General features: G+C 40.2%; 2 protein-coding genes across 6 annotated transcripts; both read left to right on the forward strand.

Annotated features, from left to right (window-relative positions):
* Positions 1 to 1079: 1079 nt before the first annotated feature.
* Positions 1080 to 18545, forward strand: LOC120740641 (NLR family CARD domain-containing protein 3-like). Of its 5 annotated transcripts, XM_040043100.1 has the most exons (17): positions 1080 to 2074; positions 2182 to 2290; positions 2397 to 2519; positions 2598 to 2708; positions 3095 to 3205; positions 3311 to 3442; positions 3563 to 3634; positions 5487 to 5594; positions 5963 to 6041; positions 6163 to 6376; positions 8660 to 10463; positions 10566 to 10739; positions 10955 to 11128; positions 16189 to 16362; positions 16623 to 16793; positions 16906 to 16952; positions 17114 to 18545. In XM_040043100.1, exons 2-17 carry the CDS (start codon positions 2208 to 2210, stop codon positions 17695 to 17697), a joined length of 4161 nt encoding a protein of 1386 aa, XP_039899034.1. In that variant the 5' UTR covers positions 1080 to 2074; positions 2182 to 2207; the 3' UTR covers positions 17698 to 18545. The 5 variants fall into 5 exon arrangements, with proteins under 5 accessions (XP_039899034.1, XP_039899035.1, XP_039899037.1 ...); XM_040043102.1 differs by lacking the exon at positions 1080 to 2074 and having other exon boundaries at positions 2098 to 2290; positions 2386 to 2519; XM_040043099.1 differs by lacking the exon at positions 1080 to 2074 and having other exon boundaries at positions 2098 to 2290.
* Positions 18546 to 18913: 368 nt separating this feature from the next.
* LOC120740570 (stonustoxin subunit beta-like) lies at positions 18914 to 26401 on the forward strand. Its single transcript, XM_040043018.1, has 4 exons — positions 18914 to 18939; positions 24179 to 24412; positions 24529 to 24575; positions 25872 to 26401. Exons 1-4 carry the CDS (start codon positions 18914 to 18916, stop codon positions 26399 to 26401), a joined length of 837 nt encoding a protein of 278 aa, XP_039898952.1.
* Positions 26402 to 26677: the final 276 nt, after the last annotated feature.

Consider the following 26677-nt stretch of genomic DNA (forward strand, 5'->3'; position numbering starts at 1 on the left):
AGCTTTGGCGTTTCGCTCTGAAGTCAGATTAAAATTATAACATGATTTATTGTTTTTAAAACCCTGACATGTAAATATGTGTAAATATGTTCGCTGCCAAGGAGCCAGAAATTTCTTATTGTACATAAATAAAAGCTTTTAATCACACTGCTCTCCTTTTCTGAATCAGCTCTTCTCAGAATAATGTGACATTCATGTGACTGCTCGTCTACTTAGAGATAGGGGCCTGCTGTCAGATAAATACTTCGTGATGTCGACACGTGGTACGAGAGCTGATTTTCATGTCATATCTGAGGCCTAAAGCGAAGACTCTGGCTTCAGTAGAATTGCAGACAGGCGTTGACTTTCTGCCTGCAGTCAGCTGATAAGAACCTGGAGCTCTAAAGTCACTCTCATAACTACAGTGAAAGCTGTTTGTTATTTTCACCTCAACTTCCCTCTAAGGGCTCACAACACCCACTAGGGGGCAGCCTCTAGCAACACAACTCAATGAAGCTGCTATTCGCACAAATCTTCCCACGATGCACTGAGTGTTTCTTCTTAATCTGTGGCTCTCTTCCATAGCGTGCCTTTGCCCCATCCCTGATACTGGGTCTGGTTTCTTTCTGCTAAAAACAGTTTTTCCTTTCTGCTGTCATCAAAGGTTGATTGGTCGAGTTTTCTTTGTATTACTAACTTGCAGTATAAAGTGCCTTGAGGCAACTGTTGTTGTGATTTGGCGCTGTATAAATAATATAAAATGAATCAATTAAATTGAAACTCTTTAGTCAATTTGTAATAGTAAGAAGGCTTATTTTTAGTCATTTACACATTTTTCATATAACAGTTTAATAATGAACACTGTTAATGTAAATCGTTCTTCTTTGGAACTTCAAGCAGAGTTTCTATTGCAGCAGGTCCTCCTTAACAAAAAGAAAAACCGCCTAATAATGAAAACAGCTGCGCGTTGGTGTCATTTAGGGTGGTACATTGCCACATTGTGGAATAAACTGTAATCAACCTTTGTAAATACTGCATATCCCAGCAAATACTGCATTAACGTTATACTGCAAGAACTCTGCAAGTATAACTTTATTTTTTTTTATAATTATTATTATGGAAAATCTTCTGGTTTGCAGATAAACAATACTGTGCACAGTTTATGGTTTTTGACTTGACCAGTAATATTCATGCAGTGTTGCTTTGATTGTGGCACAGATGCTCATGCATGTAGTTAAAAAAAAATTATTATTAGTTTATATTATTAGTTATTATATTTGTCTCACTTCAAGCAATAATGGGTTCATAAATTCTTGCTTTGACCTGGCTGACAGGCAGTGGGGGGAGCAAGAGAATTTTAATAGGGGCTGGCAGCCTGAGATTATTACTGATACAGCACAGAGACACATAAAACAAATCTGTAATATTATTTAAAACATAAAAACAGATTTTCCTTTAATGTGGACTCAGGTCTGGTAGGATACAGCACTTAGTTGTTTTGGGTGTTGGTGTTAGTGTGGCAGACGCAAAGTTCAAGGAGAAGAGACGATTTGTTTGCTTGGCTGACAAATAAAACCGGTGAAACTATGAGACACACTTTGACTTATTGTGGCTGCAAAATTTAAAATTTTGTGTTTTTTTTTTTTTTTTTAAATCCTTCCCTCTCTGTAACTTCTGCCTTCATTTTTAATGCACGTCTCAGGAGTTTGCTGTGGACACTGAGAAGAATAGTAGCACGTGGAACAAAAGGAAAACATTTCTACACTGTGAAGTGTTTGGTCAAACTGAGGCACTCGGTATAAACTGTAGGCAAAAAGTTTCATTTTTAAAGTTATGAACAAACTTTGATGGAGTGACATGAAGCACAGTAAAGTAGCTCTTTTTTTTATGTTTTTGTGGATGAATTTCTTGGCCCATTTAAAAATCCTGCCTATCCTGCCCACTCCAGCCTAGCAGGGGGCAGTATTACTCCTACATGTTTAAAAGAATAAAAGAAGAGTCGTAGCAAGCCTGCAGTGACGTCATCGCTTCCTGGTTATTATTTACTTTCATTTTATGGCTTTGTGAAGCTGCAGATGATTGTCTCCGTGTAGAGGTGAGTAAGGCCTACGGTTGACTGCTGGGCTCTGACTCTGATTTGCTTCACTCAGAGCGGTGAGTTTGTGACACTCACAATGAGTAGAAATCTTTTTTTTTCTGCAGGTTTCTGTGCTTCAGCTGACTCTGTGATGTCGCTGTGTGAGAACAAAGTGGAGCTTCCTCCTCCCTCTAAAGCCACTCTGTGTGGAGACGAGATCACCAAAGCTCAGAGGTCAGATGACTTTCTTTACTGCCAGGGACTCTTCTGCATCCTACAGCTCTGCATTTAAATCACTGCACCATCATTTTTATTCACATGTAAAACTGTGTGTGTGAAGCCCAGAGAAGCAGCACAGACCCCACACAGCCCACCGTGAACCTGAACCCAGCTGTATGTCTGTGATGAGCGACCAATCAAATGAGCGCTATATTGATTTCCAACAAGGAGCACAGGAAACAAAGTGAGTTTTTGTCAGCATTAAAACTTAACAGTTACGCTGAATATGTGACCTTTGAAACATTTATCAATATTTTATCAGGATACGTCAGAGAAAACAATCTCCTAAACCTGAACTCGTCTGTGTGTCCACGATGAGCAGCAGCTCAAATGAGCGATATATTGATTTCAAACAAGCACCAGTGGAGACAAGGTGAGTTGTTGTCAGACATGTAACATATATGTTAAAAATTGTTTGCCCCTTTTTTTTTGCATATTTGCCACACAAATCTTAATATTAGACAAAAACAAACTGAGAAGATACAAAATGCAGTTTTTCATTTAAATTTATTTAGGCCAAAAATCTATCAAATCTACCTGCCCTTTGTGGAAAAAGTACTTTCTCCTAAACCTAATAACTGGTTGTGCCACCCTTGGCAGCGTAGACTGCAGTCAAGTGTGTGCCAGAAACATGTAAATTTTACAAAGAAAAGGAGGCAAATACTTTTCAAACCACTGTATTTATTTATTATATTATTTTAATCTGTGACAGTTAAGCTGAATTTGTGACCTTTGATACATTTCCTATTGTTGTATCAGGGGTCATCAGATTCCAGATACTTCTAACCCCGGACCCAGCTGTGTGTCAATGATGAGCGACCAGTCCAATGAGCGACATATTGACTTCAAACAAGGATCACAAGACACAAAGTGAGTTGTTGTCAGCATTAAAACTTAACAATTTATTCTCTATTAAAATGTTTTATAGTTAAGCTGAATGTGTGACCTTTGATACATTTACCGATATTTTATCAGGAAACATCGGAGAAAAAAATCTCCTAAACCTGAACCCGTCTGTGTGTCCACGATGAGCAGCAGCTCAAATGAGCGATATATTGATTTCAGCCGAGATACAGAGAACAGTCAGAACCTGCCTGCTAATGAAGGGTAAGGATGGAAAGCTACCAGAAATATTTAACTGGACTTTAGCAAATAAAACATTTTAACCAGGAGTTAATTAACTTCATGCTGTTCATTGTAATTATGTGTTTTCTTGCCCATATGCAGCTGGTTATCCTTCATAAAGAACTGGATCATGGATGTGATCGTGAATTTATTACAAAGATTACGTGTGAAACAGTAAGTCGTTGCATTACATCTTACTAATTATTCATTGTGTTTGTCTCTACAGAGCTGCAAGGAGACGAAGCATGTGGTTGAGAATGTTGTGACTAAAAGAAACCTGAACATAGAGATGTAGTGGTAGCACATCTGTCCACCAAGCCAGACATCAGGGGTCCGTTCTTCGTACCTCGCTTACTACATCCAAGATCAAATGACACATCCAAGATCAAATCATCGCGCCAACTTTGAGCTCGCTATTCCTGTTCTCCAAACACACCTGTTGTTGACGATTAGTATAGCTGGATGAAGTAATGTGAGATCACTGGGTGGCTTAACAGGGGCTACGCATCGATAGTAGAAACATTGATCGGCAACCCTTTGATTGGTCGGCGAAAATGTCGAAGGAGCGCGCTCAGTATTTTTCGGCAGCAGAGCAAGAACTCTTGATTGAGGGATTTCAGGAGTTTCAGAGTTTAATTAAAACGCAAGGGAACACTGCAAAGGCTGCAAAAGCAAGGAGAGAGGGCTGGCAGAAAGTTGCTGACAAATTAAACTCGTAAGTAATTTAATAATAATAATAATAATGGATTGGATTTATATAGCGCCTTTCAAGGCACCCAAAGCGCTTTACAATGCCACTATTCATTCACTCTCACATTCACACACTGGTGGAGGCAGCTACGGTTGTAGCCACAGCTGCCCTGGGGCAGACTGACAGAAGCGAGGCTGCCATATCGCGCCATCGGCCCCTCTGGCCAACACCAGTAGGCGGTAGGGTAAATTTATTATATTATATTATATTATATCATATTATATTATATTACATTATATCCTCTTTCACATTAGAGCCACAACAGGACCCACTAGAACATGGGAACAAGTAAAAGTGAAATATAAGAATATTCTACAGAATGGTAATATTTATCACTTATATTGCTTTTAGTGTCTTGAAAAGAGACCCTGAAATAATCTGTTTGTTTGTTTATAACAGCAACCAAGAAAAGGGCAGAGCAAAAAAAGACAGGTGGTGGTCCTGCACCCCCTCGTCAAAAAGTTGGTTAAGTAAATAATACCCTCACGGGAAAATCGATATCTCTCTATGAGCACACTGTCGCGCTGAGCTAAAGGATCCTGTCTATCCCGCAATATACGCTGAATTCTGAAAACTCTGCTTATCAATCTTGCACCTTCCACAATGGGTTGCTCGCGTATACGGACAGGACATGGCTGCGACTTGAGGCGACTTATGTTGTGATTTGGCGCTATATAAATAAAATTGAATCGAATTGAATTGAATTGACAGACTTCCCAAATCCACCTTCGCTTTTATAGCCGTGGTCTCTCATCTTGATTACATGAAGTAATTTACTATTACTACTCTAAAATATGAATTACATCTGAAATAATCAAATACATGAAATAGAATGATTAATAGTACATTTCCCTTTTTTTAGGAAATGACCTGTATGTATCTGTATGAAATCAATAAAAGAATCAAATACTGCATTATCTTTAGTTACATTGATAATATTTATTTATGGAATAACAGTGGAAAAATATCGCTGTTGCTTTCGTATCGATGAAGCGGACATACCTGAGTGGCCGCGATCTAATCCTGTTTACATAAAGTAAGCCTGCTCCCAAGCAGGTTTACGCTTACGGATCTGTTGTTATGACAGCAAGTCCCGGATGAGCTTCGGGGAACCGAACGATCCAAGATCACGCTAAATCGTCAACAATCAAATCCAGCTAACTTACTTAGCGAGGTACGAAGAACGGACCCCAGCTGTTTACAATAACATCTGTCACTCACTGCAGCCAAGGGGCATCTTTTCTTCTTCAGTTAACCTTATCTGCTGTTATTCAGGTTACAACAGATACCAGCATCTTCTGAACCTGATTCATCAGCACCCACAACGTGCGATGAATCTGTTCTTCATAACTCCAGCGATGAAATCGACTCTGTTAACGAGGCGTAAGTACTTCAGGATGATAGTGAAAACTGAATACTAGCGCTCATCTTAGTGAAACGTTGAAGTTTCTAGTATAACCAGTCGGAGAACCTAAAGAGGAGCAGTAGGAGGTTGTAGATGACTTGCTTCAGAGAACTTCAGAAGTTTACAGTGAAGGAGGGGGAGTTAGTGCAAGCTGTTAGGACTAGACCCAGCTGAGGATGCTGAAAGCTACAGAAACCTGTTAATTCTTAAAAGCTTCAGCATCACTCACTGCTCACAGTCACTCACGTTCACTGTTTGAGACCAAATGTTACTAGATGGACCTTTGCCTTGTGGTTGTTTTGTGTGAACAGATATGATGGGAGCTAATTTTTCACAATTCTTCCAGATTTGACGAGGAAAGTACAGAGGCTCCAAGTGATCAGCCTGCCCAGCAGCATCAATCACATCCGGACTCAGTCTTTAGGGTGTGTACAACAACTTCTTTTACATGTGTTTTGTTCCCAGTCATCTCCATGCTGCACTTGTGTCTGATGGTCATTGTGATGATTTAAATCTGGTTTCATTAATTGATATATCCTGTTCAAGCTGCTGGAGGACAACATTATCACTTTTGTGAAAAATGAGCTGAAGAAGATCCAGAAGATGTTGTTTCCAGATAACTCAGAGAGTCAGATGGAGGAAGAGATGCTGCTGGGGGGTGAGGGTGAAGAACACAAGAACAGAGAGGCATTGGTGAAGCTCGCCCTGCATTTCCTGAGGAAAATGAAACAGAACGACATGGCCGACTGTCTGCAGAACAGTAAGTAAAATGAGCCTGATCAGTAAATGTGACAGATCATTGCAGTTATTTATCAGTGTTTTCATGGATGAGCAGTTGACAGGAATTGCATATTGTACTATATTTGATCTGTTTGGGTGCAATTATTTAAAAATTCAGTTCCTGAACCATATACCGATTCTGCCTTTTATTTAGAAAATTCCTCACTTAGCACATTAGCACTCATCACATTAGCAGTTTTGGTCCTAACCCCCCCCCCCCCCCCAAAAAAAAAAAAAAAACCTAATAACTGATTTCTGTGAGTGTAGAAATTCTTAAATAGGGCTGTGCAATATCATATTGTCTATGGTAAATATAAATTAGTATGTGATATAAGGGTCGCATCATGATATAATTTCTACAGCAATGCAATTTAAGTTCCCTAGTGCATGAGACAAACCCAGGCATGTCTGCAAACAAGCGCTGTCTGTCAGTATCTAATAGCAATATAGTACCAAAGAAACAACGCTGCCCAAAAAATAACAAAGGAACAGGTTAATTCAACTTCTGGGGATTGTTTCAACTGCTTTGATGTTCAAGAAATAACAACAGGTGTACTAGAAGGGGAACAATGAGGCAACACCCAAAAGGTGGAGAAACTGACATTTTTCTCTCCTCATCCTTTCTGATGTTTTTTTTCACTGGTTTTGGATTTGGCTGGGGTCAGCGTCACTGGTGGTCCATATCCAGACCATTCAGAGACCTCCTATGCACTGAGTGGTCTTAGTTTTTTCACTAACTATGGCTGCCCCTCTCTGAACCTGGTTTTAGTTTTTAGTTTACTTCCTGTTAAAAGTGAGTTTTTCCTTCCTACAGTCACCAAGTTGTTGCTCAAGGGGGCCGTTTGATTGTTGGAGTTTTCTCTGTATTATTGTAGGGTCTTTACCTTACAGTATAAAACAGGGGTGGGCAACTCCAGGCCTCGAGGGCCGGTGTCCTTCAGGTTTTAGATGTGTCCTTGATCCAACACAGCTGAATCAAATGGCTAAATTACCTCTTCAACATGTCTTGTAGTTCTCCAGAGGCCTAGTAATGAACTAATCCTTTAATTCAGGTGGGTTGAACCAGGGTGATATCTAAAACCTGCAGGACACTAGCCCTCGAGGCCTGGATTTGCCCACCCCTGGTATAAAATATAAAGCGCCTTGAGGTGACTACTGTTGTGTTTGGCACTGTATAAATAAAATTAAACTGCTTGGCAGGACATGGGCCCCCTGGCACTGTTGGGCCCCTGCTGCGGGGTGGAGGGCACTTGGGTCTCGGGTCTGTGTGCCTGGAGCTCAGACTGCTCTGGTGGAGCCTGCGGGGCTCTCCTCTGCTCTTCTCTGAGTAGGGGTCGCGGTTGTCCCTGCAATGGCCGTCCTCGGGCTCAGGCTCTCTCTCCCTCTCCTTCTGTTAACTTTTTGACAGTTTCTCTTTCTTGTTATGTAAAATATGTTTTATAATGTGATATTATTGTGCAGTTCCTAAAGAGTTACCAGTTTTAGTTACTTTAGGTGTTGTTAAAATAAAGTATTTAGCAGTTGTTTTATACTGAAATTTCCAGTGAAAACACTACCTGAGCTACATTTATGCTTACGTGTCACTACTATTGCGCTGCTGCTGCTGCTGGTACCTTGTTTCAGTAGATTTAGACTTCAAATTAGGTGGTCTATAATTGGTTACAGTAACACATTAAAAAAGAAGGATATGAAATGTCCTTTATTTACTTGCACTTATAAATTGCGCTGCCTGCAAGGATCAATAAAATGTTCAGTATCTTTTTTTAAGGAGTTTTGTCACATGACACCATGCAGAGGTTGCTCAAGAGTCATCCACCACATTGGACTTGAATCACAGTTGCTATGGAAAAATGTGAAAATAACCTAGGTTACACTTTCCTTCCCAAAATAGGAACTGAACATTTTAGATTAAATGAGAATCTCTTCTAAGTGTATCCAATAACACTAAACGAACATGAAATTATACTGCACTGTTTTTTTTTGTTTGTTTGTTTTTCAAATTCATTTTTTTTACTTTAATTCTTAAATTACTGGTTCATTTACTCTTTTATTGATAACAAGAGAAGAACCATAACAGCATATTCTGTTGTACTTCATTATATTTCTGCTACCTTCTGAATTCTTCTGCCATGATTATCCCAAGATGGGAAAATAACAGCACCTACTGTTCACAAGGCATATACAGTACTGTTACTACTGTAAACTTTGTTTGTGCTTTTATTTGGTAGATTTTTGCTCACTGATGCAATTTCTGTCCATTTAGAACTTTTTGCTCCACAATGTCAACGTAAACTTAAAAGTAATCTGAAGAAGAAGTCCCAGAGTGTGTTTGAGGGGATCGCTAAAGCAGGAAACCCAACCCTTCTGAATCAGATCTACACTGAGCTCTACATCACAGAGGGAGGGACTGCAGAAGTCAATAATGAACATGAGGTCAGACAGCTCGCAACAGCATCCAGGAAGCCAGACAGATCAGAAACAACAATCAGACGAGAAGACATCTTTAAAAAGTCACCTGGAAGAGATGAACCAATCAGAACAGTGCTGACAAAAGGAGTGGCCGGCATTGGGAAAACAGTCTTAATTCAAAAGTTTACGCTAGACTGGGCTGAAGAACAAGCTAACCAGGACATCCAGTTTACATTTCCATTTACATTCAGGGAGCTGAATGTGTTGAAAGAGAAAAAGTTCAGCTTGGTGGGACTTGTTCATCACTTCTTTACTGAAACCAAAAAAGCAGGAATTTGCTGGTTTGAACACTTCCAAGTTGTGTTCATCTTGGATGGTCTGGATGAGTGTCGACTTCCTCTGGACTTCCACCGCAGTGAAACTCTAACTGATATTACACAGTCCGCCTCAGTGGGTGTGCTTCTTACAAACCTCATCAGGGGGAAACTGCTTCCCTCCGCTCATGTCTGGATAACCACACGGCCTGCAGCAGCCAGTCAGATTCCTCCTGAGTTTGTTCAGATGGTGACAGAAGTCAGAGGGTTCACCGATGAACAGAAGGAGGAGTACTTCAGGAAGAGATTCAGAGATGAGGAACAGGCCAGCAGGATCATCTCCCACATCAAATCATCACGAAGCCTCCACATCATGTGCCATATCCCAGTCTTCTGCTGGATCACTGCTACTGTTCTGGAGAATATGTTGAAAACCAGAGAGGGAGGAATATTACCTAAGACTCTGACTGAGATGTACATCTATTTCCTAGTGGTTCAGTCCAAAGTAAGGAAGATCAAGTATGATGGTGGTGCTGAGACAGATTGTCACTGGGGTCCAGAAAGCAAGAAGATGATTGAATCACTGGGAAAACTGGCTTTTGACCAGCTAGAGAAAGGAAACCTGATCTTTTATGAATCAGACCTGAAAGAGTGTGGCATTGATATTAGAGCAGCCTCAGTGTGCTCAGGAGTGTTCACACAGATCTTTAAAGAGGAAAAGGGGCTATATCAGAACCCAGTGTTCTGCTTCATCCATCTGAGCGTTCAGGAGTTTCTGGCTGCTCTTCATGTCCATCTGGCCTTCATCAACTCTGGAGTCAGCGTGCTACCAGAGGAACAAACAGCATCTCAGACATCTGAAACGCCTAAAAATAAGATTGTAAAAACAGACTTCTACCAACGTGCTGTGGACAATGCTTTGCAGAGTCCAAATGGACACCTGGACTTGTTCCTCCGCTTCCTCCTGGGTCTTTCATTGCAGTCAAATCAGGATCTTCTAAAAGGCCTGCAGACACAGACAGAAAGCAGTTCAGAAACCAATCAAAAATCGGTCCAGTACATTAAGATGAAGATAAGTGAGAATCTGTCTGCAGAAAAAAGCATCAATCTGTTCCACTGTCTCAATGAACTGAACGACCGTTCTCTAGTGGAGGAGATCCAACAGTCCCTGAGTTCAAGAACCCTCTCTGTGGATAAACTGTCTACTGCCCAGTGGTCAGCTCTGGTCTTCATCTTACTGTCATCAGAAAATGATCTGGATGAGTTTGTCCTGAAGAAATACTCTGCTTCGGAGGAGGCTCTTCTGAGGCTGCTGCCAGTGATCAAAGCCTCCAAAAAAGCCATGTAAGTACACAGACAGGTACACATTTATTGAAAACAGGAAAGCAGCATTTTTTTTGTTTCAGTATTTAAAAATCTGTTTTTTTTTTCACATTCTGTTTTTAGACTGACTGACTGTAACCTCTCAAAGACAAGCTGTGAAGCTCTGACTTCAGTTCTCAGTAACCCAGTCTCTAGTCTGCTTGAGCTAGACCTGAGTAACAACACACTGCAGAATTCTGGGGTGAAAGCACTTTCTGTTGAACTGGGGAGCCCACACTGTAAACTGGAAACTCTAAGGTATGGATAAATAATATAAATAACTGATGTGGTCAGATCAAACATTTAACAATCTTTAACCTGTGAAAAAACAGGTTATGGAATCACAATGAGTGTCATGTGTCCTCCCTCTTTCATCCCTAACTAAGCACTATCCTTTACAAATTTTTCAGCTCGGGATACTGAAAATAGAAAATGAAAATAAATTGGACTTGTGTTGTTTTCTTGTTCGGCAGACTGTCAGGCTGTCAGATTACAGAGGATGGCTGTAGGTATCTTGTCTCAGCTCTCAACTCTAACCTTACCCACTTGAAAGAACTGAACTTGAGCTACAATAATGCAGGGGACTCAGGAGTACAACTGTTATCAGATGGACTAGAGCATTCGTTACGAAAGTTAGAAACTCTGAGGTCAGTTCTTATGATTATTTTTAATTTTTCTCTTTTTGGTATCTTTGTTTCCTTTTTGAGGATTTTCAGTGTGTGCAAAAAACTCTGCTCTTTACATATTCAATTCAATTCAATTTTATTTTTATAGCGCCAAATCACAACAGCAGTCGCCTCAAGGCGCTTTATATTGTACAGTAGATACAGAGGAAAAACCCAACAATCATATGACCCCCTATGAGCAAGCACTCTAGTGACAGTGGAAAGGAAAAACTCCCTTTTAACAGGAAAAAACCTCCAGCAGAACCAGGCTCAGGGAGGGGCGGGGTCATCTGCTGCCACCGGTTGGGGTGAGAGAAGGAAGACATGATGAAAGACATGCTGTGGAAGAGAGACAGAGGTTAATAACAGATATGATTCAATGCCGAGAGGTCTATTAACACATAGTGAGTGAGAAAGGTGACTGGAAAGGAAAACTCAGTGCATCATGGGAATCCCCCAGCAGCCTACGTCTATTGCAGCATAACTATGGGAGGATTCAGGGTCACCTGATCCAGCCCTAACTATATGCTTTAGCAAAAAGGAAAGTTTTAAGCCTAATCTTAAAAGTAGAGATAGTGTCTGTCTCCCGAATCCAAATTGGAAGCTGGTTCCACAGAAGAGGGGCCTGAAAACTGAAGGCTCTGCCTCCCATTCTACTTTTAAATACTTTAGGAACAACAAGTAAGCCTGCAGTGTGAGAGCAAAGTGCTCTAATAGGGTGATATGGTACTACAAGGTCATTAAGATAAGATGGGACCTGATTATTTAAGACCTTGTATGTGAGGAGCAGGATATTGAATTCAATTCTGGATTTAACAGGGAGCCAATGAAGGGAAGCCAATACAGGAGAAATATGCTCTCTCTTTCTAGTCCCTGTCAGTACTCTTGCTGCAGCATTTTGGATTAACTGAAGGCTTTTCAGGGAGTTTTTAGGACATCCTGATAATAATGAATTGCAGTAGTCCAGCCTAGAAGTAATAAATGCATGAACTAGTTTTTCAGCATCACCCTGAAACAGGATATTTCTAATTCTCGAGATGTTGTGCAAATGGAAGAAAGCAGTCTTACATATTTGTTTAATATGTGTATTGAAGGACATGTCTTGGTCAAAAACGACCCCAAGGTTCTTCACAGTGTTACTGGAGGCCAAGGTAATGCCATCCAGAGTAAGAATCTGGTTAGATATCACATTTTTAAGATTTTCAGGGCCAAGTAAAATGACCTCAGTTTTATCTGAATTAAGAAGCAGAAAGTTAGCGGCCATCCAGGTCTTTATGTCTTTAAGACATTCCTGCAGTTTAACTAATTGGTGTGTGTTATCTGACTTCATGGACAGATAGAGCTGGGTGTCATCAGCATAGCAGTGAAAATGTATGCTATGACTTCTGATGATGCTGCCTAAGGGAAGCATGTATAATGTAAACAGAATTGGTCCTAGCACTGAACCCTGTGGGACACCATAACTGACCTTAGTGTGTGAAGAGGACTCTCCATTTACATGCACAAATTGGAGTCTATTAGATAGATATGATACAAACCACTGCAGCGCAGTACCTGAAATACCTACAGCATGCTCTAATAGAATATTATGCTCAACAGTATCGAATGCTGCGCTGAGGTCTAGCAGGACAAGCAGAGAGATGAGTCCACTGTCAGAGGCCATAAGAAGATCATTTGTAACCTTCACTAAAGCTGGTTCTGTGCTGTGATGAGCTCTGAAACCTGAGTGAAACTCTTCAAATAAGCCATTCCTCTGCAGATGATCTGTTAGCTGTTTGACAACTACTCTTTCAAGGATTTTTGATATGAAAGGAAGGTTGGAGATTGGCCTATAATTAGCTAAGACTGCTGGGTCTAGAGATGGCTTTTTAAGTAAAGGTTTAACTACTGCCAGCTTGAAGGCCTGTGGTACATAGCCGATTATTAGAGATGAGTTGATCATATTTAGGATTGAAGAATTAATTAATGGCAGGACTTCTTTGAGCAATTTTGTAGGAATGGGGGTCTAAAAGACATGTTGATGGTTTGGAGGAAGTAATTATTGAAGTTAACTCGGAAAGATCAATTGGAGAAAAAGAGTCTAACTTAACATCAATGGTACTAAGAGTAGCTGTAGATAATATTACATCCGCGGGATGATTATTGGTAATTTTTTCTCTAATGATAAAAATTTTATTTGTGAAGAAGTTCATGAAGTCATTACTAGTTAACGTTAAAGGGATGGTTGGCTCAAAAGAGCTCTGACTTTTTGTCAGCCTGGCTACAGTGCTGAAGAGAAACCTAGGGTTGTTCTTATTTTCTTCAATCAGTGATAAATAGTAAAATGTTCTGGCTTTGCGGAGGGCTTTCATATAAAGCAACAAACTATTTCTCCAGGCTAAATGATGATCCTTTAAATTTGTGACACGCCATTTCCTCTCTAGCTTACGAGTTATCTGCTTTAGGCTACGTGTTTGGGAACTATACCACAGAGTCAGGTACTTCTGATTTGAGATCTTAGTTTTCACAGGAGCTACAGTATCCAGAGTCGTACGTAGTGAGGAGGTAAAATTATTAACAAGATAATCGACCTCTGTTGGAGTAGCGTTCAGGTAGCTGCTCTGCTCTGTGTTGGTACAGGGCATTGAAGATGATAACTGTGGGTGGATTATATTCTTAAACGTAGTTACAGCGCTTTCAGAAAGACATCTACTGTGATAAAGTCTACTCTCCACTGCTGTGTAATCAATTATTGTAAATGTAAATGTTATCAGGAAATGATCAGACAGGAGAGGGTTTTCAGGAAACACTGTTAAATGTTCAGTTTCTATGCCATGTGTTAAAACAAGATCTAGAGTGTGATTAAAGTGGTGGGTGGGTTCTTTTACATTTTGAGAGAAGCCAATTGAGTCTAATAGCAGATTAAATGCCATGTTGAGGCTGTCACTTTTAGCATCTACATGATTGTTAAAATCACCCACAATAATTATGTTATCTGAGCTGAGCACTAAATCAGATAAAAAGTCTGAGAAATCAGACAGAAACTCTGTGTAAGGTCCAGGTGGACGATAGATGATAACAAGTAAGACTGGTTTCTGAGTTTTACAGCTGGGGTGGACAATGTTAAGCATCAGGCTTTCAAATGAATTAAAAGTCTGTCTTAGTCTTTCGTTGATTGATAGGCTGGTGTGAAAAATTGCTGCCATACCGCCCCCTCTGCCTGTGCTTCGAGATTTCTGGTAGTTAGAATGACTCGGGGGTGTTGATTCATTTAAACTAACATAATCATCCTGCTGCAACCAGGTTTCTGTAAGGCAGAGTAAATCGATTTGCTGATCAATTATTAAGTCATGTACTAACAGAGACTTGGAGGAGAGAGACCTAATATTTAATAATCCACATTTCACTGTTTTACTCTTTGTTTCAGATGTGGATACTGTATTGTTCTTTCTTTGTGATTTTTTTTTATGTTTAAGTTGTGTATTGCTGTTTTTTATTTTTTCGTCTGTTTGGGAGCTGACACAGTCTCAATGGAAATGGGGTTTTAGGGGGGTAACAGGAGGAGAGAAGCTGCAGAGAGGCGTGTAAGACTGCAACTCTGCTTCCTGGTCCCAACTCTGGATAGTCATATTTTGGGGGGGTTTAATAAATTTCTAGAAATGAGAACTGCTCCATCCAAAGTGGGATTAATGCCGTCTCTCCTAACAAGACCAGGTTTCCTCCAGAAGGTCTGCCAATTATCTATGAAGCCCACATCGTTTCTGGGACACCACTCAGACAGCCAGCAATTTAAGGAGAACATACGGCTAAACATGTCACTCCTGGTCTGATTGGGGAGGGGACCAGAGAAAACTACAGAGTCCGACATTGCCACAGATTTTCATATAGCCACAGATTTATTGAAGGGGGGATGCCTTACAATATAAAGTGACTTGAGAACACTGTTGTTGTGATATGATGCTGTATAAATAAAACTGAATTAAATTGAATGTTGTGACTTTGAGGAATAGTTGTGGGAGTAAAACAGCACAGCAGAAAACTTTATCGATCCTTTAAAAGCAGATACAAGTACCAACATTTTTATATTTGGCCATCTGGAGCCATTTGAGTTACTTCATGATTGCTAATGGCATATAGAGCACTTAACCACAGTATACATGCTTGCATAAATCAAATATATTTATTCAATTTATGGGTACATGGTTTTCTTAATTCAGTTATTTATACAAGACATTATCTAAAAATTCTCTCAGTGCCTTTTAAATCACAAGGTATGAATTCTGAACTAGTGCTTTACCCTTACCTAATTTGATCCTGTGTAAATTGTCTGGGATGTGATTTCAACAAAACATCTACCTGTATTTGTACATCACTATGACCCTCATAGAAAATTATGGGAAAAAATGTATTGTACAGTAGAGTTTGTAAATAATCTGAGCCTATTATTTACAAATAATCTGAGACTTTTAAAGTATCTGTATAAAAATGTATGATTTGACAGTAAGATAACTTAAAAGCCAATTTTGTTTTCTAATATGTTGCGCCAGACCATGACCCTAAACACTGCTCAAAATCTACTAAGGCATTCATGCAGAGGAACAAGTACAATGTTCTGGAATGGCCATCTCAGTCCCCAGACCTGAATATTATTGAAAATCTATGGTGTGACTGTCCATGCTCGGAAACCATCAAACCTGACTGAACTGGAGATGTTTTGTAAAGACGAAAGGTCCAAAATACCTTCAACCAGAATCCAGACTCTCATTGGAAGCTATAAGAAGTGTTTGGAGGCATTATTTCTGCAAAAGGAGGATCTACTAAATATTGATGTAATTTTTCTGTTGGGGTGCCCAAATTTATGCACCTGCCTAATTTAGTTTAAGTAACTGTTGCACACTATTGCTGATCCAAACAACCAATGATTTATGAAGGAAAAACATGAAAATTATCAGGAGTGCCCAAACTTTTGCATACCACTGTAGTTGATAAGATTTTATGCTCATTATTAGATTATTTGTTTATTCAAACCAATCATTGTGTCCTATTCATTATTGTCTTTTCAGACTGAGTGTCTGCAACCTGTCAGAAAAAAGCTGTGAAGCTCTTTCTCCAGCTCTCTCCTGCCAGTCATCGAGTCTGAGAGAGCTGGACCTGAATAACAACAACCTGAAGGATACAGGAGTGAAGGCACTGTCCACTGGACTGGAAAGTCAACACTGCAAACTGGAAACTCTCAGGTTAAGATTAGCCTCTGCAATCAGTATTTACACTGTGAATTAAGATGACTGTTTCTCTGCTTACATTGTTATATTATAATATTTATTTTTATTACGTTTTCTATTGGGACACCTGATTATTGGTTGAAGTTAATGGTCTGGATTATAATTAAAGAAACAAAATGTGATGATAATAATCAGCTTAATTAAATGATAGATCACAGTACGTCAGCGTTTTGTTGCTTTAGTAGCTTATCCAGCCTCATTTTGTGTGCCTCCAGGCTTTCGGGCTGCTTGATCACAAAGGATGGCTGTGCTTCTCTGGCCTCAGCTCTGAACTCCAACCCCTCTCATCTGAAAGTGCTGGACTTGAGTTACAATCATCCAGAGGATGCAGGAGTAGAGCTTCAGACTGGAGTAAAGGATCAACGCTGGAAACTGGAAAACCTAAGGTTGATGAGATGACATTATTGTTAATGACTGAGCACAATGGGTGTTGATACACTGGATGTAATTTCTGTTTTTGCATGTTGAAAGATATGGTGCTGATACTTGTCATTTCAGGGTGGAACCTGCTGGAGCAGAGTGGTTGAAACCAGGATTGAAGAAGTGTAAGTGTTTTGTTTTTTTAATTCATAAAGATAAAACAGTAAATATTAAGCTGTCTTTATATTTTGGTGTCATTCTCTTAAGATTATCACTGATATTGTGAAGTGTTAAAGGAACAGCTGGTAGATTAACTGCAGCTGCATTGTGTCTCTTTTCTTGACAGATCTCTCTAAACTTACAGTCAACACAAATACAATAAACAAAAATCTCAAACTGTCTATGAATAACATGAAGGTGACACATACAAGAAACAACTTCATATATCCCGATCATGCTGACAGATTTGTTGACTGGTGTCAGCTGCTGTGTAAAGATGTTTTACATGGTCGGTGTTACTGGGAGGTGGAGTGGACAGGTGAGGTTGACATATCAGTAAGTTACAGAGGAATAGCAAGGAAAGGAGAACGAAAAAACTGCAGATTTGGAGAGAATCCTCAGTCCTGGAGTCTGGACTGCTCTAATGCCCGCGGCTACACTGTGTATCACAATCAGAGAATATCAGTCATTCACCCCTCATCCTCCTTGTCCCCTTCCTGTGGTCCTAAGCGAGTAGCAGTGTATGTGGACTGTCCTGCTGGCACTCTGTCCTTCTACAATGTCTCCAGTGACTCTCTGATCCACCTCCACACCTTCAACACCACATTCACTGAACCTCTTTATCCTGGCTTTGGAGTCTGGCACCATTCATGTGGTTCCTCAGTGCGTCTGTGTTCTGTGCAGGTAGAAGTATCTCCTTCTGTTAGATAAGCTGTGTAACTGCAGATGCACAGAGAAATCTGCAGGCTCTCATGGACTCAGAATCACGTTTAACGTCTACATGACGGATTTCTTAAGAATTCAAAGATTGTGTCTTTAAATTAGGATTGTGTCTCATTATTGCAGTGATTCTGCAACTGCTGAGTGTCTTTAGTGTCTTATGTGAACAATTCTGACCTGCCTGGTTGTTTAAAGATAGATGTCTTTCATGTTCACTCTCACTTTTTGTTTTAATATTTGGAGCATCTGTGTATGTTTTATAGTTTCACTTTTTTTTTTCTCTGAAATGGGACAAAATCGAAAACGTAAACTTTGAAGACCAAATGAAACTTTAAACGTTTATTTTACAACACTAGTTTATGTACATAGTATACATGCAGTATTATATAATTGATATAGAAGGGTGTGTTGTAGATATGTATAAATCATTTTATTTAGTATTAGAGGGGAAAAAACAACTCTTGAAATACACCTTCTGTCTTTGTGCTGTCTTGTTAGCACAACTGGTATTAGAAACAGACGACTCTGGAACGTATGTTGTTTTGTATTCAACACGAAGTGGGTTTCCTTGCCACCAGCAAGTTTCAAACAGTTGTTCACTGGTGTTACGGCCCTAGCTGGGCCTCCTCCTGAAGGTGCCTGTGTGGGCGTGTCACACTACCTCTTCTGCCTGAGGTGCCACCTTTCCCTTTTACACAGCTGACTCACGTCAGTAATTAAGGAGATTTAAGCCCAGGGAAAGGTGAGCTCTGGGCCAGAGTGCCATTGCAGCTAGTGAGCTGTGTGTGTTTGTGGTGTTTGCAGCTAGTGAGCTGTGTGTGTGTGTTTGCGGTGTTTGCAGCTAGTGAGCTGTGTGTGTTTGTGAGTGGTTACAGCTAGTGAGCTGCTCTCTTTCTTTTTGGCTTACGTTTTACTTTATTGACCAACGCCTGAGTTTTGTTTTTCTTAAATGGTGATAGCAGCTTGTCCGTCTCTTTTAGTTAAGTTTGAAAGGGAACTTTAATAAAACTCTTTGATTTAACCCTTTTGCCTCCTTGACTCCTTTTTCTGACCCGGTCACTTTTTGTTACTTTCCCCTCACCGCCTAGACCCCTCAGGGGAACGTAACACTGGCACAAACTGCTCAATCCAGAAAAACTAAAACTTTGTGAAATTCACCTCAAATATAAATGTGTTTGTATGGATTTGAATATTGCAAACAGAAATAATGTCCCAGGTTGAAGCTGAGTTGTTGTTAGCAATAAAAGACTACTTGCATAAATACACTGACATCTCAATGCAATAAAGGTTTCTTGAAGGTCAGTCATTCACCCCTCATATATGTGTATGTGTATGTGTGTGTGTATATATATATATATATATATATATATACATACATAGCTGTACATAGCTTGTACTCACTACAGCCTGTACATACTTATAGTTATAGAATATTCACAACATACTTCATACCGTGTACATTATAACATACCATAATAGACCCATTTCTGTAATATGCTCACATATCTATATTATTGCTAATATATATAGTAATATATCTATATCACTAAAGCACTTCTGGATGGATGCAAACTGCATTTCGTTGCCCTGTACCTGTGCATGTGCAATGACAATAAAGTTGAATTCTATTCTATTCTATATATATATATATATATATATATATATATATATATATATGTATATGTATGTATGTATGTATATGTATGTATGTATGTATGTATATGTATGTATGTATGTGTATGTATGTATGTATGTATATGTATGTATGTATGTATATATGTATGTATGTATGTATGTATGTATGTATATATATATTAGGGGTGCAACGATATTCGTATCGATATTGAACCGTTCGATACAGTGCTTTCGGTTCGGTACGCATATGTATCGAACAATACAACATTTGTAATTTATTTTATCAACTTTCCTTCTGATGATGCTGTCTGTGTTGAGCGCTCAGTGAATCTGCGTTCGACTACTCCGCCTAGGCTGCACTGTCGAGCGCAGATCCACTGAGCGCTCAACACAGACAGCATCGTCAGAAGGAAGAGCGCAGGGCACCTCCCCCACCCTCATTCAGATCTGGCTTTTGGAATTATTTTGGTTTTCATGTGACGTATGACCCTGAAGGTAAGCGAGTCATGGACTAAAGTAAAACAGTATGTTGGATGTGCCATGCAATGCTCAATTACATGGGTGGGAACTAGTGTGTTAGCGCAGTTAGCTTGTTAACGTGTTGGCCGTCTAGCCCCATGCACGGGGCAATCGGCGGTAGCTCGTTAACGGAGATTTGCCGTGTTGTGGTGTTAAGGTCATTTCAACGAGATCAACCTGAAAGCACTAGTGGGAACACAACGAATATGACTGCACATTTACGCCGACATCATCCTAGTGCAAAGACAAAAACAACAAGCATGCTACTAACTTTAGCCGAGTCATTTAGACAGCTGTTAGCACATGACTCTCCTTATGCTGCTGAGAATATAGCCCAGAAGAAGCGGATAGTATAGCTTTTATTTTGGAAAGAGACATTTCTCTGTAATAAACTCTTTTCCAAAGATGAGTGATTCCTCAATAAGATACAGGGCTCGCAATATCGCTAGCCCGACGTCCTGGGGCTAGCGATGTTTTTCAGTCGGGCTACCAAAATCTATCTCTTCCCTGCCCGTCGGGCTATTGTAGGAAGGAAAAATATATGTCAATGCTTTTGCATTCTTTCAGAAATGTAGCTGGGTAATTATGTCATTGGCATCGGTGAGCCACTGTCAATATGTGACATATTGAAATCGCGTTTGAATTTGCGCTTGTTTTTTTGCTTTCCCTTTGCAATCGTGCGAACTGTGTATAGAGAGCGACAGCACTGATCTGTGAGTGATGATAATTTGCGCACCAATTCCTCTGACATCGTCTTATTAATCGTTAGCTTACTATGCAAACATGACAAGTGAAATCTCCCACAGCAAGCTTAAACATGTGAGAGGCTGATCGCGCAGAGAATCGCTGAGCTTATGTGAGTGCGTGTGTAAAAGCAGCAGGATATATATTTGACTACGATGACCTGGATGACTGAGAACCTTCACAGACAGATATATATTTTAGTTCTGCTGAGCCAAATAAGACAGGTCAGGGTGAAGAAGTGACAGCCAAAGAAAAGCTTACCACAAAACGGAGAAGTTATGACAAATCAGACTATAAGGCAAAAAGAAAGTGCAGCTTTATGGTTTCATGGACAAAAGAATTTCTGTGGCTGCAATATGACGAGCTAAATAACCAGGGCTGCACATAAGTGGTCCGCAGGTGCGCATTCGCTGTCAAAATAAAAAACACGCACAAGGGTTAGGGTTAAATTTAAAAACTGTACTTTTGAGTTAAAATATATATTTATAATTTTAATAAATGACAAATTAAAAAGGCATGAACATTTTTTTTGTATCGAAAAAATATCGAACCGTGTATATATATAAAAAAAACACCCAGCACGCCCCTGCGGGCGGTTTATCCTTCAAGCTCGGGTCCTCTACCAGAGGCCTGGGAGCTTGAGGGTCCTGCGCAGTATCTTAGCTGTTCCCAGGACTGCGCTCTTCTGGACAGAGATCTCCGATGTTATTCCCGGGATCTGCTGGAGCCACTCGCCTAGCTTGGGAGTCACCGCACCTAGTGCTCCGATTACCACGGGGACCACCATTACCTTCACCCTCCACATCCTCTCGAGCTCTTCTCTGAGCCCTTGGTATTTCTCCAGCTTCTCGTGTTCCTTCTTCCTGATATTGCTGTCATTCGGAACCGCTACATCGATCACTACGGCCGTCTTCTTCTGTTTGTCTACCACCACTATGTCCGGTTGGTTAGCCACCACCATTTTGTCCGTCTGTATCTGGAAGTCCCACAGGATCTTAGCTCGGTCATTCTCCACCACCCTTGGGGGCATCTCCCATTTTGACTTCGGGACTTCCAGGTTATACTCGGCACAGATGTTCCTGTACACTATGCCGGCCACTTGGTTATGGCGTTCCATGTATGCCTTGCCTGCTAGCATCTTGCACCCTGCTGTTATGTGCTGGATTGTCTCTGGGGCATCTTTACACAGCCTGCACCTGGGGTCTTGCCTGGTGTGATAGACCCCAGCCTCTATGGATCTTGTACTCAGAGCTTGTTCTTGTGCTGCCATGATTAGTGCCTCTGTGCTGTCTTTCAGTCCAGCTTTGTCCAGCCACTGGTAGGATTTCTGGATATCAGCCACCTCCTCTATCTGCCGGTGGTACATACCGTGCAGGGGCCTGTCCTTCCATGATGGTTCCTCGTCTCCCTCCTCTTTCTTGGGTTTCTGCTGCCTGAGGTATTCACTGAGCACTCGGTCAGTTGGGGCCATCTTCCCAATGTATTCTTGGATGTATATATATATATATATATATATATATATATATATATATATATATATATGTTCATGCCTTTTTAATTTGTCATTTATTAAAATTATAAATATATATTTTAACTCAAAAGTACAGTTTTTAAATTTAACCCTAACCCTTGTGCGTGTTTTTTATTTTGACAGCGAATGCGCACTTGCGGACCACTTATGTGCAGCCCTGGTTATTTAGCTCGTCATATTGCAGCCACAGAAATTCTTTTGTCCATGAAACCATAAAGCTGCACTTTCTTTTTGCCTTATACTCTGATTTGTCATAACTTCTCCGTTTTGTGGTAAGCTTTTCTTTGGCTGTCACTTCTTCACCCTGACCTGTCTTATTTGGCTCAGCAGAACTGAAATGCTTTTACACGCTCACTCACATAAGCTCAGCGATTCTCTGCGCGATCAACCTCTCACATGTTTAAGCTTGCTGCAGGAGATTTCACTTGTCATGTTTGCATAGTAAGCTAACGATTAATAAGACGATGTCAGAGGAATTGGTGCACAAATTATCATCACTCACAGATCAGTGCTGTCGCTCTCTATACACAGTTCGCACGATTGCAAAGTGAAAGCAAAAAAACAAGCGCAAATTCAAACGCGACTTCAATATGTCACATATTGACAGTGGCTCACCGATGCCAATGACATAATTACCCAGCTACATTTCTGAAAGAATGCAAAAGCATTGACATATATTTTTCCTACAATAGCCCGACGGGCAGGGAAGAGATAGATTTTGGTAGCCCGACTGAAAAAAATCGCTAGCCCCAGGACGTCGGGCTAGCGATATTGCGAGCCCTGTATCTTATTGAGGAATCACTCATCTTTGGAAAAGAGTTTATTACAGAGAAATGTCTCTTTCCAAAATAAAAGCTATACTATCCGCTTCTTCTGGGCTATATTCTCAGCAGCATAAGGAGAGTCATGTGCTAACAGCTGTCTAAATGACTCGGCTAAAGTTAGTAGCATGCTTGCTTTTGTCTTTCCTTGTCTTTGCACTAGGATGATGTCGGCGTAAATGTGCAGTCATATTCGTTGTGTTCCCACTAGTGCTTTCAGGTTGATCTCGTTGAAATGACCTTAACGCCACAACACGGCAAATCTCCGTTAACGAGCTACCGCTGATCGCCCCGTGCATGGGGCTAGACGGCAAACACGTTAACGAGCTAACTGCGCTAACACACTAGTTCCCACCCATGTAATTGAGCATTGCATGGCACATCCAACATACTGTTTTACTTTAGTCCATGACTCGCTTACCTTCAGGGTCATACGTCACATGAAAACCAAAATAATTCCAAACGCCAGATCTGAATGTTGCAAGGAGAGCTTAACTTCTGTCTTGCTAGCTTGCCCTGCGCTCTTCCTTCTGACGATGCTGTCTGTGTTGAGCGCTCAGTGGATCTGCGCTCGACAGTGCAGCCTAGGCGGAGTAGTCGAACGCAGATTCACTGAGCGCTCAACACAGATAGCATCGTCAGAAGGAAAGTTGATAAAATAAATTACAAATGTTGTATTGTTCGATACATATGCGTACCGAACCGAAAGCACTGTATCGAACGGTTCAATATCGATACGAATATCGTTGCACCCCTAATATATACATATATACACACATATATATATATACACATATATACATATACACACATATATATATACACATATATACATATACACACATATATATATATACACACATATACATATACACATATACATATACACACATATATATATATATATATATATATATATATATATATATATATATATATATATATATATATATATATATATATATATATATATATATACAGGTTGGGATTAGCCTGTAGAATCAGTCTTTACATTTTGAGTTACAGTGATATATTAACTAAAGAATTACTATTATTTTTTTTGTACTTTTTGTTTTGATATAGTACTACTTTGTAATATTGTGTTCTAATTGAACAGCAGTATTATCTGATTACTGGTATGAATTAAAAGTAAAGAAAAAAATAATGATAGTAATTTGCTTAATCCCACAGAACTTAACAATATCTTAGTCTTGTGATGCAGTAACCTCTCTATTCCTGTAGTAGCCTCAAATCGCTTGACTTGCACCATTTTGTGTGCCTGCAGGCTGTCGGGCTGCTTGATCACAAAAGATGGCTGTGCTTCTCTGGCCTCAGCTCTGAACTCCAATCCCTCTCAACTGAAAGTGCTGGACTTGAGTTACAATCATCCAGACGATGCAGGAGTGGAGCTTCAGGCTGGAGTAAAGGACCAGCACTGGAAACTGGAAACCCTAAGGTTGGTGAGATGACATTATTGTTAATGACTGAGCAGAATTACGGTGGATGTTGATACACTAGATGTAATGTCTGTTTACATGTTGAAAGATATGGTGCTTACACTTGTCATTTCAGGGTGGAACCTGCTGGAGCCAAGTGGTTGAAACCAGGTTTGAAGAAGTGTAAGTGTTTTTTTTTTTAAATATTTTCATGAAAACCCATTTTAAAAATTCATCTGTCTTTTGATTTTGACATTATCAAGTGTCAAGTGAACAGATGGTAGATTTCTGTTTCAGTTTACACACCACAACAGCCACCATATTTCTAAGTTTTTCAGGGCCGAGTACAATAACCTCAGTTTTATCTGAATTTAGAAGCAGAAAATTAGAGGTCATTCAGATCTTTATGGCTTTAAGACATTCCTGCAGTTTAACTCATTTGTGTGTGTTATCTGGCTTCATGAATAGATAAAGTTGAGTCTCGTCTGCATAGCAGTGAAAATGTATGACTGCCACTGCAGTGTAATACCTACAGCCTGCTCTAATTGCTGTAATAAAACAATCAGAATCACAATATTTTATTAATCCCTAAGGAAATTACACAGTTGCAGTTGCTCCAAGACAACAAGGACAGTAACAGGCTGAACTAAATTAAGTAATACAATTGATTACAAAATTACTAAATATAAGCAATAGCTCTAATATATATAAATAGCTCTATTATAAATATTACATAGTTTAAATATATGTGATTGACATTTTTGTTCTAAAGTGTAAAACTTTGTTATTTGTCAATTTCAATGTAGAAAATATGCAAAACGGTCTAACTATTGTACTGTGTACTGTGCATCAGATGGAGGAGTTGTACAGTGAGATATGAGACAGGCAGGAATGATTTCCTGTGTAGTTCAGTGGTGCATTATGGGTAATCTCAGTCCTTCACTGAATGTGCTCCTATGACAGGCCAGCATGTCATGGAGTGGGTGGGAGATATTATCCAGCATTGTCTTTATCTTGGATAACATCCACCTCTCTGGTGCCACCTTAAGGGAGTCCAGCTCCGTCCCCTCAAAATTACTGGCCTTGCACATCAGTTTATGCCCCAGCATGCAACAGCATAGAGAGAGAGGGGCATTGGCCACAACAGATTCAGAGAAAATCCGGAGCGTTGTCCAACAGATGTTAAAAGACAGCCGCCTCAAAAAATGGAGACGACTCTGGACCTTCCCTTTAACTTGCAGTGGTGTTTTTAAACTCAGTCCAGCTTATTGTTAGTGTGTACTCTGAAATATTGTGGTCAACAGTACTAAATGGTGCACGGAAGTGTAGCAGGACAAGTACAAAAATGAGTCCACCGTCAGAGGCCATAAGAAGAGCATTTGTAACCTTCAATAGTGGTGTTTGTGTTTTGTGATAAATTCTGAATCGTGACTAACTGATTAATAACTGCAGCTGCATTATGTCTCTTTTTCTTGACAGATTTCTGTGAACTCATAGTTGACACAAACACTATAAACAAAAACCTCAAACTGTCTACCAACAACAGGAAGGTGACACATGTGAGAAACGATCTGATTTATCCTCATCATGATGACAGATTTCTTGACTGGTGTCAGCTGCTGTCTAAAGATGTTTTACGTGGTTACTGGGAGGTGGAGTGGACAGGTGAGGTTGATATATCAGTAAGATACAGAGGAATAGGAAGGAAAGGAGAACGAAGGAACTGCAGATTTGGAGAGAATCCTCAGTCCTGGAGTCTGGACTGCTCTAATGCCCGTGGCTATGCCGTGTATCACAATCAGAGAAAATCACCCATTCACCCTGTGGCGAGAATAAGGCACGGCGGGACCACAGAGTATCATTTAGAGCCATCTTTATTCACATCTCACCACAACACAACCCCAACCCCTGAGTCCCCGAGTTTTAACACGGCGGGTGTGATTGCGGATGCCCCACCACACACCCCTCCTCCTCCTCCTCGTCTCCTCCCTGTGGTTCTAAGCGAGTAGCAGTGTATGTGGACTGTCCTGCTGGCACTCTGTCCTTCTACAATGTCTCCAGTGACTCTTTGATCCACCTCCACACCTTCAACACATCACACATCACATTCACTGAACCTCTTTATCCTGGCTGTGGAATCTGGCACCATTCATGTGGTTCCTCAGTGCATCTGTGTTCTGTGCAGGTGGAAGAATCTCCTTCTGTTAGAGAAACTGTGTAACTGCAGATACACGGACTCATTGATGAAAGATGCATTTTTGTAACTTTCACTTACAGAACTGTTT

The sequence above is a fragment of the Simochromis diagramma genome, unplaced genomic scaffold, assembly GCF_900408965.1.
Source record: "Simochromis diagramma unplaced genomic scaffold, fSimDia1.1 OVJJ01000433.1, whole genome shotgun sequence".
NCBI classification, from domain to species: domain Eukaryota; kingdom Metazoa; phylum Chordata; class Actinopteri; order Cichliformes; family Cichlidae; genus Simochromis; species Simochromis diagramma.